The sequence below is a fragment of the Mixophyes fleayi genome, chromosome 1 (genome assembly GCF_038048845.1).
Source record: "Mixophyes fleayi isolate aMixFle1 chromosome 1, aMixFle1.hap1, whole genome shotgun sequence".
In the NCBI taxonomy this organism is placed as follows: domain Eukaryota; kingdom Metazoa; phylum Chordata; class Amphibia; order Anura; family Limnodynastidae; genus Mixophyes; species Mixophyes fleayi.
Window position 1 is genome coordinate 122,792,748 of NC_134402.1, and position 18,280 is coordinate 122,811,027.

The following is an 18,280-nucleotide window of genomic DNA, read 5'->3' on the forward strand; positions in this document are numbered from 1 at the left end:
GAAATGCTCATGGAGACTGCAAAGTCCTGAGTCCTATTGTGTAAGGGCCATTGCCTATATGTCACAGTTTTACAGCTTAATGTTTTTATGGGTAGGAATGCACCTAAAATGCACCTTCTCATGTAATGCTTCCCTGAAATGTGATAAAGGTGACCCATGAAATGATAGGCTGAGGCCTAATCGTTACTTCCTCCATAGATGTTTAAAAATGTAGTCCTTTTGCAGTGAGAAGGCAATCTAATATAGTGAGCTCTCCAAACCTTCAGTTTTAATTGAATATTTCATCCTGCAAAATAAATCTTGTTTTTGCATATAGGCACAATACTAGGTGCAAAAGTGCACAGAGATTTCATCAAGAACCAACCAGATCAGCTCAACTCCTCCTATTAGGAATTCTAAAGTTTAGATGACCTTACAAGTAAAATGGCTATAAATGTGCATAGTGGACCTCCAATTTTGCTCTTTCATAGATGACCTTTTTAAGGGCACTCTTTTTGCATGTGTACATATTTCCACAGATGTTATGTTTATTGAAGGATTCTTACTCTCACTTTTACATGATGTTTAAGCTTGCATGTATGGCTGCACTATGAATATAACTAATATGCATCATTTGGTACAGGAATCAATGTTGGATATGCATAACCATGTTATCGCTAGAAGTTGTGCCAGAGACCCTATAGTAGTTAGCTGTGTTCTATTATACCTGGTTTACTTATTTTATTTTATTATGATTCTGTGCATTTTTTGTCTCAGCTCATTTATTCTAAATGTTTCATTGCATACAATGTATTTTTAAGGCGCAGCTTTACTGGTGTGACTCACTTTGTCCTTACTACCTAAATTTATAATCCTAATTGGTGGCTGAAAAGATTTAATCTTAAATTAAATAGAGTGAGCTCTCATGTTCTTTGCTTATTTTAGCTTGAATGTATCACATAACAAACATACACCACAATCTAGAAGAATTCGGTTTCGTTATAATACAATGATCTTTTTAGGCAAGATATATTTTTTGTAGATAGTAATTTAGCTTTTCAAAATTGTATTATTTTTTTTCATAGCCTTTTGAAAAAAGAAATTCAGATAAGAATGGACTGATTTGTATATTGCAGGTTTATATATTATGGAAGTCAGAGTAAAAAGCAAGACAGAATAAAACTAATGCTGTCAACAGTATTCACAAAAAATTAAAGGTACATTATTGTACTTGTCTATTGAGGGAGAGTGCGTGTATGCGCTGCTAACATGGATTCCTCCACCTAGTAAATATAAAGTTATATGTATCTGTCCGTAGCTGTGGAGCCATGCTTGTAGATGGTTGTCCGTAGCTGTGGAGCCATGCTTGTAGATGGTTGTCCGTAGCTGTGGAGCCTTGCTTGTAGATGGTTGTCCATAGCTGTGGAGCCATGCTTGTAGATGGCTGTCCGGAGCTGTGGAGCCATGCTTGTAGATGGTTGTCCATAGCTGTGGAGCCATCCATGTAGATGGTTGTCCGTAGCTGTGGAGCCATGCTTGTAGATGGTTGTCCGTAGCTGTGGAGCCATGCTTGTAGATGGTTGTCCGTAGCTGTGGAGCCATGCTTGTAGATGGTTGTCCGTAGCTGTGGAGCCATGCTTGTAGATGGTTGTCCGTAGCTGTGGAGCCATGCTTGTAGATGGTTGTCCATAGCTGTGGAGCCATCCATGTAGATGGTTGTCCGTAGCTGTGGAGCCATGCTTGTAGATGGTTGTCCGTAGCTGTGGAGCCATGCTTGTAGATGGTTGTCCGTAGCTGTGGAGCCATGCTTGTAGATGGTTGTCCGTAGCTGTGGAGCCATGCTTGTAGATGGTTGTCCGTAGCTGTGGAGCCATGCTTGTAGATGGTTGTCCATAGCTGTGGAGCCATCCATGTAGATGGTTGTCCGTAGCTGTGGCGCCATGCTTGTAGATGGTTGTCCGTAGCTGTGGAGCCATCCTTGTAGATGGTTGTCTGTAGCTGTGGCGCCATGCTTGTAGATGGTTGTCCGTAGCTGTGGAGCCATGCTTGTAGATGGTTGTCCGTAGCTGTGGAGCCATGCTTGTAGATGGTTGTCGCAGTGGATTCATGCAGGTGGGATCCATAGATTGTGAATGAGGGAGCAGGATGTTGGTGGGAAGCTCCAGCTAAAAAGTGCTTAGAGGTGTGAAAGATATGAGTGTGAGTCGTTAAATTACCATATTTTTCGCTCCATAAGACGCACCTGACTATAAGACACACCTAGTTTTTACAGGAGGAAAACATACACTGGCCCCTTCACTCACACAAAATACACTGGCCCCCACTCTCACTCACCAACACACACATACTATATTTTGCAGATGTATATGTCTACAAAATAGCTTGCACATGACAAAATACATTGCTCTTCTCTCCCTCCTCTGTGTATTCATTGCTCTTCTCTCCCTCCTCTGTGTATTCATTGCTCTTCTCTCCCTCCTCTGTGTATTCATTGCTCTTATCTCCCTCCTCTGTATATTCATTGCTCTTCTCTCCCTCCTCTGTATATTCATTGCTCTTCTCTCTCTCTCCTACTCCAGCGCGCACACACACACACAATATTGATAACTTACCTTATTCCCTCTGCGTGCGATGTCTTCAGCACTTTGGATCCTCCTGATCGTCCGTCCCTCCGCCTATCAGTGAGGACCTAGCTATCACATGGGATGTGCACCACATGACAGATGCCGTCCCATGTGATAGCTAGGTCCTCACAGAAAGGCGGAGGGACGGACGATCAGGAGGAACTGCAGCCTGGCCGGGACTCGCTTCTCCACGCTGGAAATGTAAGTTTTTTTCTTTCTTGCCAGCAGTATTCGCTCCATAAGACACACACACTTTTTCCCCCACTTTTTTTGGGGGAAAAAGTGCGTCTTATGGAGCGAAAAATACGGTAGTGCTTATATGGTTTAGGATTCTGATATGTTAACAATAAAAATAAAGTAATACTGATTGTGGAGAGTATGATGAAACTTTATCTCCGTATAGATAAGAGATGAGATGGGGCAATGTGGGCAGTGGGGGTGAAAGGCATAAGCAGGGATACTATGGAGAGTTAGAGGGAAAGAGATGGGGATGAGAGATAAGAATTACGGTTAGAAGTAGGAACACGTATAAGGAGGTTTGTAGCTGTCACACCTGTGAAATCCTTGTCTCTTATTGACTTATCCTCAAAAAACCGCTCAAGGATGACTCATTGTATTCAGCCGCTACCATGGAAATACTTCAAGATTAAAACCTTACTATATTTTTCTTTTATGGTTTCTTTTTATTTTGGAGAACAACTATTCTCTCATATTTTAAAATGTATTTCAGTTTATACCTCTCCCTATGACAATTTTGCTCTCCCAAAAATGTTGCATTCCCCAAAAGTCTGTTGCAGCCTACTTAGTTTATTGGATATGCAGCCCTGACAATCAGGATATTAGGATGATAGTAGTGTGCTGTGATGAGTATAATCTGTATCTATGCAGACATGGTGAACAGATAGACAGACTATAATTAGTGGGAGTACGAGTAAAGAGTACATATAGCATAGATATGCAAGTAGTATAGAAATAATGAATAATTAATGTTAATAGATTCATGGTGGGAAGAAGATGTAGGTACATAGGTATAAAATTGACAGCAGTAACTGTCAATAATTTAGCAATAATAAAGGAGTCCAATATATAGAAAACACACACATTGAAATAAAAGCTTAAAGTTGATACAATATTTTGGAAAAATGTGCAAGGAATATTATGTGTAACGTTTTGTAAAGAAAGAGTAACAAAGAGATGGGATGTGTAGTAGTAGTCCAGGCAGTAGATGGATGAGACTGCCAAGGTATTATAAGAATGATATAAAGTATAATAAAATGATGTGTAATAAAGACAATGTGGATGAAGGTGATAAAATTATTAAATTGTAAACAAACAAAAGTTCACCAACACTGTATGGCTTCCTCGGTGGGTTCTTTTCCACGTATTCAGAACAAGTTTAACAATTGAAAAGCAAAAACAAAAAAAACTCTCAAAACCTTTAATTAATTGACTTAATTTCACAATATACTACTCTGCTTTGCTCCAGAACCATGTTAGTTATGTATTCATTGGATTAATGTAGCTCAATATCCTGGTATACTGATATATTCAGTGCTTTTCTTACAATGGCTTGCATATCATACAGAGAGTTGTAGTTTAAAAAACAGCTGGAGAGATACATGTATTCTAAGCCTGCATTAAACAAATCTACATTTCATCTTTGGTATGTCTATTCTTATTGTATAGTCATACTTTGCTGAATAAGCAGCTATTTTAGGAACGTCTAAGTTTAACCTCAAACATAATGAGACGGCTATGCAAACCTCATCTCTTAAAAATAACTTGTAGCTGGAAAAGGAACTTCCCACATACATTTATACATTTGAGAAGTTATCCTAAGTAATACACTGAAGCATTTTCCATTCAACACGTACAGTATATATATATATATATATATATATATATATATGTTATAAAATAGCACTTGAGAAAATGAGGGCGAGCTATATATAATACAGAAGATATTGTTCTTAAGGTCTTGCATCGTACCGATTGCCCTGGCGTCAGAGTGATTACACACCTTCTTGGGGACCATCTCTGCTGAAAATCTTGAGCAGTCCCCGTTAGCCCAGGGTTGGATGAATCTTACCCCGGGGCAATGATTTTTTTATCCTCCCTCCCACATAAATGTTTACGAGTCCCTAGTTTAATTCAGAAGTGCAGCAATATGGCACAGAGCATTTAAGGCTGCTATTAAATAGACCTTAGTCTCTCTCGGTCTGTGTGTGTGTCTATGTTAGACTGTAAGCTCCAATAGGGCAGGGACTGATGTGAGTTCTCTGTATAGCACTGCGGAATTAGTGGCATTTTATAAATAGCTGATGATTATGTTATAAGGAAAACAAGGTAGGAAAGCCCTGCTCTTGACTACCAATGAATGCTTTGGCAATGTATTGTGTGCCTAATCTTTGAATTTTTGTAGTATGGGTTCATGACACCTTCATCTATTTACTTTCCAAAATGTCTAACTCTATTCATTCATACCAGTGTCCATCCAATAACCTCTGCCTGTTCATTTATTACAGCCGTGCACCTCGGGTGCTTGTCACTAGCCAGGATGCAGCGGCAGTCTGAGGCGTCAAGGTTGCCCTGGCATCAGAGTGAGTATACCCCTTCTTGGGAACCACCTCCATTGTAAGTCTTGGGCAGTCCCATTTACACCGAAGTTGGATGAAGCTTACCCCAGGAGAATGATTTTTCCTACTTCTCTCCCCATACACAAGTCCCCTGGTTTGATTCAGAAGGGCAGCATTATGGCATAGAGCATATAAGTATAGCAAGGTATTGAAAAACATGCTCTTGACAACCGATGAATAGTCTGGCAATGTATTGCGTGACTAATCTTTGAGTTTTTGTAGTAGGGGTGCAGGCCACATTCAGGTTTCAGCATCACCATCAGTTATTTATATAGCGCCACTAATTCCGCAGCACTGTACAGAGAACTCATTCACATCAGTACCTGCCCCATTGGAGCTTACAGTCTAAATTCCCTAACACACACACGCACACACACACACACACACACACACACACACACACAGACTAAGGTCAATTTTGATAGCAGCCAATTAACCAACTAGTACGTTTTTGGAGTGTGGGAAGAAGCCAGAGCACCCGGAGTAAACCCACGCAAACACAGGGAAAACATACAAACTCCACTAAGATAAGGCCATGGTCGAAAATCGAACTCATGACCCAATGCTGTAAGGCAGAATTGCTAACCACTAGGTCACTGGGCTGCCCAACTGATGAATAGTTTGACAATGTATTGTGTGCCTAATCTTTGAGTTTTTGTAATAGGGGTGCAGGCCACATTCATCTCTCAGCATCCTCATTTATTTATATAGCGGCAAGGAAATGAAAGCCGTGCTCTTGTCAACCGATAAATACTCTGTCAATTTATTATGTACCTAATAGTTGAGTTTTTGTAGTAGGGTTGCAGGCCACATTCATCTTTCAGCATCCTCATTTATTTATATGGTAACAGCTAATTAGATAGAATTCAAAAATAGAAAAGACTAAAATAAGTAACAGTTTTTGGGGGGTCCAGCTGTGTGCTGCTGACCCTCACAAACAGCCTTCTTTAAATATAGATTTCAATGAATGACCCTACCAAAATATAAAATCATTGAAAAATAGAAAAGATTTGAAAATAATACAATATGGCCTTTTTCTGGTGTGTGCAACACCGAGTTTTTTCATAAATTATTTCACTTGTGACTGCCCCACACAAGATTACTTTCACTAGAAAAACTTTCAAGTTTAAAAGAAGGAAATCTGTTTGTTTTTTGGATTGTTAATAGTGTGACATCAAAAGCATACTGTTTTTCTCAAATAAATAAATAAATAAATAAATATACTAGTTCAGAATGATATCTATCTAACTCAGTCTATATATACTGTCTAGTACTATTATATATTGCAATGCAATGCATTAACAGCAACCAGTAGCCACTAGTCTGTGTAAAGTGTGTTAAGATTGAAATTAAATGCAATTGATCAACAAACTATTGTAGCTGACTATTCTCTACAGAATTGTTTTACAATAATTACAGGATTCTACTGCTTTCCTATGTCCATGGTTCACCCATAGCACTATCTTATGAGCAGAGCACCGCAGCTAACTTCCTCCCTATTCCACGCTATTTGTTTGAAAATGGCACTGAATAAAACGAGGGAGGACTATATATATATATATATATATATATATATATATATATATATATATATATATACATATACATACACATACAGAGTATATGTAATTTTTATGTGTGGCTAGGCAGGATATTTCACTGTGTTTCCTCCCAATTCATACATACATGCACATATTAAATTAAATTGAAGATAATTTTAAATGGAAATGCATATGACTTATGACCGCAAAACTGTGAAGTGCTTATCATTCCTATATGTAACCTTCACCCCTCCCCCATAAACATAAATTAATAAGACTGTATTTTACAAGGAGTATCAACCTACTGCAAACCACTAGAGTGTAGCTGATTTAATGAAAGGTAGAAGTATTTTGGGAGGACTGGGACCTGCTATGAAACCACACAAAAAAAATCAACAAGCATAGGGAAAACCAAAAACATTTCTGAGACCTGTACATTGTATTGTTTCATACTTGCAGAACCTCTGCTATTGTGACCTCCCAATATCTTGCATACACCAGCAAAAATAAATGTAAAGTGACTAGAATATGTACGGGATAATGTTGTACACAGAAAGTTCACTGGGGAATGTAAAACTTGGTGCCACATTGCATTCCTATGTATATGTAACATATATATTAGTGAAAGTGAGCCAGCTGTTACTTTGATTCATCCCTTACCAAAGGATTAATGTGCTCAGACAGAGTCTAGGCTTACACTTGGTGTCCTGTAATTACGTTTTGGAACTCTCGAATTGTGTTAAAAACATACTACAAAAGCCCCCAACAGTTTAGTTAACTTATATAGATAATTATGTTTCAATTATTGCTGTAAGACTGCCATGCTTCAAACTGGGGAATTAGGATTTCTGTTCATCAGTCAGGATTGGCACTTGGTTGAGGTGGGTAGTCTAACGGACTCCCGGTCTTTACCAGGAACCACCGCAAGGTGCTATGGACCAGCAGGTCACGGCGCTCTTACTGCCACATTACATGGCTAGCTGGGAAAAGATGTCAGGAGGTAGGCACACAATCAGTAGGAAAAAGCATAGTCGGAAACAAGCCGTAGGTAGAGGTCACAAGCACAAGTTCCAAAAGAGAAACTAGCCAAAGACGGGGTCACAGCCACATGTTAAAATCGAGAGGCATACAAAGTCAATTCACAAAATTTTTTACTGCAGCAAAAATCAGGAAATTCTAGATTAGGTAAGGCCTGACACTCTGGCAGTGATTACTGCACAGAGTGGGCTTTAAATTGGGGAGAGGGTTTGTCATGTGACAGGAATCACATGACTGAAAAGAGGAAAATATGCCAGAGATCACATAAGGGCACAGTTTAAATGAACTAGGAAGTCAAGTCAGAGATCACATGACTACAAACTCAGAAAATCAGAAAGTGCTAGAAGCAGGTCTGCATGGAAACACCCAGTAAGCAAAATAAATGGATACTGGCGCTGGAACGTGACAAAGACTTACTACAGCAGGTAGGAAACTAGTGCAGGTAGTTAGACAAATATATTATGAATGAGTATGTCTTGGAATGTTAGTGATATAGTTATTTGTTTTAAAATCATGGACAGCTGCTATGCTTCTAGCTTTATAGTTGAGAATTCTGTATAGACAGACAGGGGCAAACATTTTTATATAGTTAAACAAATTTTACATCAGAAAATAACCTACAAGGTTCATCTATGTCTGCCTTTTATATGTGAGAGTCTGTTTGTTTAGTTTATTTTCTTTAATTTCTCTAACATTTAACAATAAAAATATGTTTGTTCTGTGTATTGTTGAATTATTTTACTGTACAAGTCATCATCCGTTCTGTAAAAAAAATAAGACTTCCTTTTGTTTCCTCACTGTAAATTGAGTGTGTCCCATTTTCTACAAATTCTCTTATTTTATTTATTTGTCCAGCCAGTGTATTCCTAATAAATATGCATTGCATATATTAGTCAATAGTCAATGCTATGAATTGTAAGTTGACCACTACTATTAAAACAAGCACTGCATTGTGTGTCATCAGATGGGAGGGGTCTGCATTGTCTACTTGTCACACAGGGCAGTATTTTAGTAGATTGTGTGTTTCATATTGTAGTTTTTCAGACATGTAGCTGGCTTACATAATCAAGTTCACCACCAGTTTAGCTAAAGCCCAAACCAGAATATTGAATGCCATATCTTAGTGTGACACATCATGTATCCTTAATATCTTCACCATGATCTTGATGTCTCTACCATAAGTTTCATGTTTTTTATATACCTACTAAGACCATACTTACCAACTTTTTGTAGTTGGCGTTCGGGAGCCTCCCGAGGAGGTGGGCATGCGGGGGGCGTAATGACACATACACATCATTTTACAGCAGGGGCGGGGCCAAATGCCGCGATTCCCGGAGAATTGCAGCATTTTGGACCTAATTCTGCCCATTTCACTAGGAAGTGGGCAGATGCGGAACACACTCTCCCGGGAGTCCTGAGACTCACCTGAAATCCAGGAGTCTCCCGGACATTCCGGGAGACTTGGCAAGTATGACTAAGACTTTGACTATGAGTATTCAATGTAAGCATTTACACATATAGAATAAAGTATCAAATATTCAGTGACATATTTATAACTGAGGTATAACAGGTCTAGAATCCATGGTCTAATGCTGACTGGTCGTTTTGCTACCACTGCATACAACACGTCATACATTTACTTTACACTGGTATTATAATCATGATTGGCGATGATTGGAAAGTACAATGCAGAGCTGGAAGTGGGGCGCAGGAATGGACACAAAAATATCATCAGAGAGTGCATGGTTGGAATGAGCAGCTACATTGCTGTGTTAAAATATGAAGAAATAACTCCATTGTTAAGGACACTAACACTGAAGGATATGCTGGTAACCCCAATTTAAATCCCATTTAAGCTGCTTATGTTTTTGGACACAAGGTGCTGAAACTATATCTAATATATATAAGCCTAGCGGCGTGTGTTAGTGTGTGTGTGTGTGTGTGTGTGTGTGTGTGTGTGTGTGTGTAAAAAACTATTTTCTCAGAAAGGGCTCATCCAATTAACCTGAAATTTGGTATACTGACATTATTTGACAAAAAAATTATAATAGTGAAGTCAGTTAACTTCCATCATCCCCCCTCCCCCCGTGGGAGGGGTAGTAAAGGCTAAATTTACCAGTTGAGGGCTCAAACTCTTGACCGTGTGGGTATTTATTTACCAGAGCCTGGGTTTGGTCATGGACAATTGTATGTTGCATTTTCACGAGTACGGAGAAGCAGTGATGTGAAAGTGCAGGTTATGAATACTGTCCTTCAAGGAAGACTGATTGAGCACAGCGATAAGGTGTTTAGCAGAAACGTTGTGTATCAAGAGGTTTTAGAACAGTAAGACGATGGAGATTAAAGATGTGGCGATGAAGATGAAGGATGAGGTGATGGAGAAAAATGATGAGCTGGTGACATGTGGTCAAAACCACGTTAAAAAAGGGCGCTTACGTCGGGAAGTAACGCTCTTCCCCTGAGGAGGCCTGGCCTAACCCCATATGCATGACAAGAACCTTTTTAACACCTTAAGTAGCTTGATTTGACTAGAATGCATGAGTATCATGCACGGGTTAACTTGTATATAATATCAGTCAATGTGAAGTATTAATGCTCGGTGGTGTACCCTGTTAGTTTAGCTCTATGACTCATGTGGGTACACAATTTTTAGAGCTGCAGTAAGCTTAAATTTCCTCACATGCCGTACCTTTGCTTGTCAAGTATCTACAAAGAATCTATGCCTTCCCTCCCTATAGCAATAATGGGAAATTGAGTATATTGATATTATTTACATTTTCTCCTCGCTTGTTTGTGTTCAGCACTTATTTTGAAATTCTCATTAATTTACATTTCTCCTATATTAATATAGGTAAGCAGATCAAATGTGCAGGTTTCAATGCTAAAATAACTCAACATTAATTGTGGCACAGTGGTTAGCATTACCTCCTCACAGTGCTGGGGTCTTGGATTAATTCTGATCCAGGGCCCTATATGTGTGGAGTTTGTGTGTTCTCCATGTATTTGCGCTGTAATAAATGTGTTCATAAATAAATTAAAATAAATACCAACTTACAGCAGAGGTAAGGCAATTAAACCAACATTATGATTGATGTAAACATGTTTTAGAACCAGTTAATGAGTTCCTCCATACATCGACCTATACGTGGAATAATATGGAAGAAAGGAAGGGCAGGGGAATTGTGACCTTTTTACCACAGTTTTATAGTAATTTTCCTCTGTTACATTTAAAATGCAGTTAATACACCATAGAAACACCTACATATACAAAGAAGCAGTCTGAAGATATGTGAGGATTATATGAAGGAAGATGGAGGGGAGGAAACGAAAGGTGTGAGATAAAAAGGCATTAGAGTGGAAAGATATGATATATGGAAGAGCATTATATAAAGAAGAAATATAAACTGTGAGATGACAAATGTAAAGTATTACCAGCTCTTGGTTCCTGCTTGCTTCTCGTTTGGCTGAGATTCCCAGCCTTCATGCCAGAGGGCTCAAGAAAGTGTGGAAAGTAGCAGGAAGGGAAGAAGTGAAGTAATGGATATTAGAGGTGAATGGAATAAGGAAGTGGGATGAAGGTTAGCTTTATGAGCCTAGATTTTTAATAAATAACATTTTAATATCTGATATTTAGTATTTGTGAAAGTAAATAAAATGTCATTCAAATTTAAATTATAAAGAAAATGAAATGTACAATTTTCAGTTACATTTCTAGTTACATTTCCATCAACTAAGTGATTGCTCCCTCTGGCAACTGAAAATTCTGATGGGTACGGAAAGGTTTGCAACAAAAATGTAGGGGTGTACATGAGCAACACTTCTCTGTGTGACATCACTACGCTGTTAGATTACAGCAGGTGAGAAATTATAAATATTTTTCTTTAGTAATTAAGAAGAAAAATGTAAATATACAAATCACTAGTAAATAATTCTAAATGCTCAAAAGTTGTTCATTTAAAAGAAAAAAAATTGGAAAATAAATACAAAATATTATCTTTTATATGTTGTAATAGAGTGTGGTTGCACTAATTTTTCTTCCTTGAATGTCACTGTTTTTTGTTCTTAGTTTTATATCCCTTCTTCCATGTTGCCATTTCTGTGACATGTAATAGTATATGCTACGGACATTTCATTACATGCCAAGCTGTTTAAAATCAGTAAAAGCAAAGAATTGCCATTGCCATGGAAACTCAGTATAATGTTTACAATCTGTGTTAAGAAACTCAGTATAATACTTACAATCCATACTTACCAACTTTCTGGAGATGGTGTCCGGGAGCCTCCCTGGGGCCCGTGGTTGTGCGGTAGGCTGGGCTCCAAAATCGCGTAATTTTGGACCCGCCCCAGTGATGTAATGATGCAAAAAGCGTCATTTTACAACAGTGGGCGGGCTAATTCTAATTCTGCCCAATTCTGCCCACTTTACTAGGAGTTTGCCACACTCTCCCGGGAGTCCGTGAGACTCACCCGAAATGCGAGAGTCTCCCAGACATTCCGGGAGAGTTGGCAAGTATGTTACAATCTATGTTAAGAAACTCAGTATAATGTTTACAATCTATGTCGATAATACTCTGAAGAAACTCAGTATAATGTTTACAATCTATGTTAAGAAACTCAGTATAATGTTTACAATCTATATTAAGAAATTGTCACTCACTGGACTGTGAGTGCCATTTCCCGTGTGTTCAGGAACCGTGGCCGTCCGCCATCCTGAGGGTCTGCGCATGTGCAGCCCTTATCAAACCTTCAGTACCTGTTGCTTTTAATTGATTGGATGATCAGGCAACCCTCCCTATTTAAACCACCTATGATCATTACCTGGTGGCCTGATCTTGGAGTCTCATTCCCCATGAGCCTCTGAAGGTGTTCCTGTGTTCCTCGTGTATTCAGCTCCTGCTGATTCCTGTTTACTGCTATTGTGGTTTCCAGACCACTTCAACTCTCCTGTGTTCATCGTGCCTGCACTCAGCTGATTCCTATCTGCTATTACTACCGGACTCCTGTTCGTTTCAACTCTCCTGTGTTCATCGTGCCTGCACTCAGCTGATTCCTATCCGCTGCCTCCGTTACTACTACAGAGTTCCTGATCGTCTCAACTCTCCTGTGTTTATCGTGTCAGCTCTCCGCTGCCTCCGTTACTACTACAGAGTTCCTGGTCGTCTCAACGCTCCTGTGTTTATCGTGTCAGCTATCCGCTGCCTCCGTTACCATTACAGAGTTCCTGTTCGTTTCAATTCTCCTGTGTTCATCGTACCTGCACTCAGCTGATTCCTATCCGCTGCCTCCGTTACTACTACAGAGTTCCTGGTCGTCTCAACGCTCCTGTGTTTATTGTGTCAGCTCTCCGCTGCCTCCGTTACTACTACAGGGTTCCAGACCGCCTCTACTCTCCCGTGTTCAGCGTGCCTTCTCTCCGCTGCCTCCACCACTACTACTGGATACCAGACAGCCTCAACTCTCCCGTGTTCTTCATGTTTCCAGTTCCACATACTACTGCTTCCTGAGTATTGCTTCGTTGATTCTGGATTACCTGCCGTGCGCTGCACCAACCTGATTACCGCTTCCATCCTCCAGTGGTCTCTCCTCCTGCCGGCCTTCAGCCGTTCAGGTATCCCTGCACGTCTCTCTGACAGCCTGCTCTCCTGAACCGCGGTATGCATACTTTCCATTGACTTTGCTTGTGTATTGCATATCCATCTGGACTGAGTTGTGTTCTCCTCCGGAGCCTCCTATCCACTGAAGCTATTGTTACCATTGACTTTGTTTCCTATTGCCTGGATAGCTATTGTGACTTTGTATACTTCAAGCAGTGCTTGTCAGTTATCGTTGTATTGTGGATATCATCGTGGGATCAAGTTCTGTGTGCCCCGTGTATACTCTGCTTTACATTCATCTCCTCGTGCCCCTCCTCACATATATATAGCAGTGGTACAACTTGCTGATGCAGACCACTGACTCCTGTTCCCTGTGACACCAGTTTCAAGTATCCTCTCACATAAGCAGTGGTACAACTTGCTATACGCAGACCACTGACTTCCCCATTACCTACTTTCACCTGGATTCCATTCCTTCATTATAGACAGCGGTACAACTTGCTATACGCAGACCGCTGACTCTCACTTCCTCCTCGCTACTCCTGGACATTCCCCCTCACTATAGCAGTGGTACAACTTGCTATACGCAGACCACTGACTTTCCTCACATTTCCTTGTCCATCTGGTTCCTCGTGTACATTCATCTACTCATTACCAGTTGCTGCTAGTCATAGACTTTCCTTGAGCATTCTCTCACCATCTGCTGTTTCTCCTGTTCCGTTGTCACCCTGCTACCAGAGAACCATAGTACCAGCTACATTACTCTGGTAAGTCCATCATCTGGTGATATCCTGGGCAAAGACTCCTAGTGCCAGTGACAGAAACTCTGTATAATGTTTACAATCTATGTTAAGAAACTCTGTATAATGTTTACAATCTATGTTAGGAAACTCAGTATAATGTTTACAATATATGTTAAGAAACTCTGTATAATGTTTACAATCTATGTCGATAATACTCTGAAGAAACTCAGTATAATGTTTACAATCTATGTTAAGAAACTCAGTATAATGTTTACAATCTATAATAAGAAACTCAGTATAATGTTTACAATCTATGTTAAGAAACTCAGTATAATGTTTACAATCTATGTCGATAATACTCTGAAGAAACTCAGTATAATGTTTACAATCTATGTTAAACTCAGTATAATGTTTACAATCTATGTTAAGAAACTCAGTATAATGTTTACAATCTATGTTAAGAAACTCAGTATAATATTTACAATCTATGTTAGCATTATTTGAAGAGGAATAAATTTGTATTGAAGTCAATGAATGCTAGTGGCTCAGTAGGATGATTACTGGCCTATGATACATAGGGTTATGAATTCTAAACAAAGGGTAATTTTTTTTGTTTTTTAAAATAAGGAGGTTTGATGTTACTCATTTGTATTATTGCAAGATCAGATATCTCTGGTTTATATTTATTTTTATATATTTTTATGTGTATAGTTTATTACTGATTTAGGAGGTGCCACCATATACTTAATGAGGATATATATATATTATATTAGAAAATGCACTTGTCATTGTTTGTCACATACAATCTCCATTCACTTAATGACTGTTTAATTCTGATTGGCTGTTATGGATTTAAAAGGAAGCCTGGTTACACTTAAATGATGTCTCTGAGGAAACCACAATAGTGGAGAATACGTGTAAGACGTGTAAACCTGGATACTTGTGAACCTAAAACGTGATTTTGTCTGACTGCCTTGATATCAAATTCAAGAATTCTTGGATATGTAACACCCGGGTATAACTAATAGACATTTCATATACATTTTCAAGTCCACTGTAGTCTATGTGATCACAAATAAGCTGTGAGTTCTAAAAGAGAGAGGTAGTAGGAATCTGTGTTCAACAACAGCAGCTGAAGATACCGCTAACACATGCTACATATACCTCAATTTGAACTGGCTGACTATGAAGCGAACTGGATGGTGGTAATTAATATTTTACAATTCAATGTACTATTGACACCTTTGTAATTGACTGGTGAAGATTAAGGATCTATATTTTTTCTTGCCAATAATAGCCATCGATAACAACTGTGGTTTTGATATTGAGCGTTAAGACTTCCCCCTGTGTGCACTCAAAGGGGAGGAGTTTTAGAGCAATATGCAATAAAAACTAATTTCCGGGTTCTCTTTTTTTCTATTGTTGGTAATAGTGTTTTCTTTTAGGTATATGTTATATATGTTTTTAATGTTTTTAAAATGTTTTAATTTGAAATCATTGAAGAGTATTATTATATGGTGGTACCCTAGAGTCTAAATGGATTAGATGCGTTTCTTATTTTTTTATGTAGTTTGCCATACTATGCATTTACTCGTGACTTACAGTGCTCCACATTGTAATATCGCTTTCATATTGCCGCCCCGGCAATATCCCGGGTTCATGTACCCGGGATATTGCCAGGGGACATGGCTTCCAGACAGGCAAGTTCCAGGGTCGATGGTGTTCACACTGAACCCAGGCAGACCCGGGTCTAAACAAAAAAATAATTATAAATTGAAAAAAAAAAGAATTAAAAGTCCTCTTAATGCCTTAGTATTTTCTCCGCGCTGACTGTCCGGCAGGTTACATGAAGAAATTACGTCATTCCTATTGGCCAGGGAGAAAATTATGCATTTAAGGCGGCAATAGCAGACCCTATGCCTGTATAATGTAATCCAGGTGTAGGGTCCGGTATTGTCGCTTTAAATGCATAATTTTCTCCCTGGCCAGTAGGAATGACGTAATTTCTTTATGTAACTTGCTGGACAGTCAGCGTGGAGGAAATACTAAGGTATTAAGAGGACTTTTCTATTCTTTTTTTTTTTTTTTAATTCAACTTTTTTTTAATACATTTTTTTTTTTATTTCTATTTTTTACTTTTTTACACTAGTCGGTGAGACCGTTCAAAGTGCAGGCAGTCTACCCCACCAAAAGACCCAGGAATTAGACCTGGAGTCATTCATACTACAGCCTCGACCCGGGATGCTGGGGTAAGTCCCAGCAAAAACCAGGGTCAAGACTGCAATATGAAAGGGGTATTAGAGACATGATGGCTGTGCCAGCCTGAAGAGAGAGATTAATATTGACAAAGTTCAAATTAACTAATCAATCTAACTCGGTAAATGTGAAGATGGAAATAGCTGATTGCATTATAATAATATTTATTATTATTATTTTTATTTTTTTCAACTGTAAAGCTATTCATTTTCAGATATGTTACAAATATATAAAAAATACTGTAACTGCAGCTGAAAAATAGTGATAATGTAAGCATGAATGATAAGGTTTGGCATTTGATTTCATTTTCTTTCACCTTCACGATCAGCACGAAGCAGTGCCATTCAATGTTAACATGTTGTGATATCCTTGGGCAAATGAGGTTTTGTCTACTTCTTATCTTGTTCATGGAAAGGAATGTTCACAAATGTGATATAATATTTATTTCCACATTTTCCCATGAACTGAGCTGAATAAATATCTCATCATTGTTTTTTAAACATATTTATGCATGTTTAGAATTAAGTCGGTTGCGAAAATCCCCTGCTCCTCAAAAAATTATCATGCATAATATTCATCATCGGTTAGTTATATAGCACCAGCATATTCCATAGTGCTTTACAATTGGGAGCAAATACAATAATAATATGACTGGGTAATACAGACAAGTGTAGAGCTAAGAGGACCATACAAGCACAAGTTTATAATAGAATATTATACAAGTTTATAATCTATAGTTAAAGTGCGCAGAAAATAAACTTATATTAATTTATATATGTTTTAACACTATATACTATATACAAAATAAACTGTTTATTTCAGATTTAGTAAACATATCATTTGTGTCAATGAATAAGTTATCTATGTATTAAATTAAATGTTAAAATGATGCTAAGCAGTGTATTGGTTAGCCAATTACAGTTTGATTGCAGTCCATTTTACTGATGGCTTAAAAACTTTTACATAATATTACTCATGGCCACCTGGTCTGGATAGTGGACTGTTTAGCGACAAACAGTAAAAAAATAAAGAACATATTTAAGGATACATATTTTTATGTGCAAAGGCATCTATTGTCTTCCAGGAGCATACATTGAAACATGTGCATGTTGATATTCACCTAGAATACTGCTGGTTGGAAACTCATAACTCATGATAGTTATGGGCAGGAGGGATCTGGTTCAGGGGAGCACATGCCACCCTGGCTGGACAGAAAAAAAAGACTATCTTGGGCCGGTGCAGGGACTGGCCCAAGTATCTTTAACTTGATGGCTGGTGCCTCCTCTAGGACCAGCCACCTCCCATATTAGCTGCGGATCCTTCTGATCTTCCCTCCCTCCCTTATGTGTGGCCTATGTGTGAGAGCCCCGGTGTCACATGGGACGTGCACCTTGGGACAGGTGCCATCTCATGTGTGAAGAACAGCAAGACCACACGGCACGTGGGATGGAATAAGGTAAGTGGAGGGGGGCAGGGGTATAATAATATAATGTGTGTGTGAGGGGGAAGCATGCTAATATAAAATGTGTGTGAGGAGAGGGGGTATGGTAATATAATGTGTGTGTGTGTGTGTGTGTGTATGAGGAAGGGCGGAATATGTTAGCATAATGTGTGAGGGAAGGGTGGAAGGTAGCCTATTTAATGGTGGAGTGCAGGTGGGGGCTATTTATTTAATGGGTGCTATTTTATTGGTGGGGTGATGGTGGGCCAATTTAATTTATTGCTGGGGCTGTTTAATGTAAGGTGAGATGACGGAATCTTTAATTTAACGCTGGGGTGTGTTGGTGCTATTAATTGAATATGCGGCTGAGTTTGGGGAGGAGGGCTATTTATTAAATATGAATATTAATTATTTAAGGATGGAGATGT

General features: G+C 38.8%; 1 protein-coding gene across 1 annotated transcript in view; it reads right to left on the reverse strand.

The window, feature by feature from the left end:
- Positions 1-1,277: 1,277 nt before the first annotated feature.
- LOC142138384 (uncharacterized) overlaps positions 1,278-18,280 on the reverse strand; it is a 31,835-nt gene continuing 14,832 nt past the window's right edge. Inside the window, exon 2 of the mRNA XM_075195053.1 lies at positions 1,278-2,144. Coding sequence (XP_075051154.1) covers positions 1,278-2,144 — 867 coding nt within the window. The remainder of the gene's footprint in view (positions 2,145-18,280) is intronic.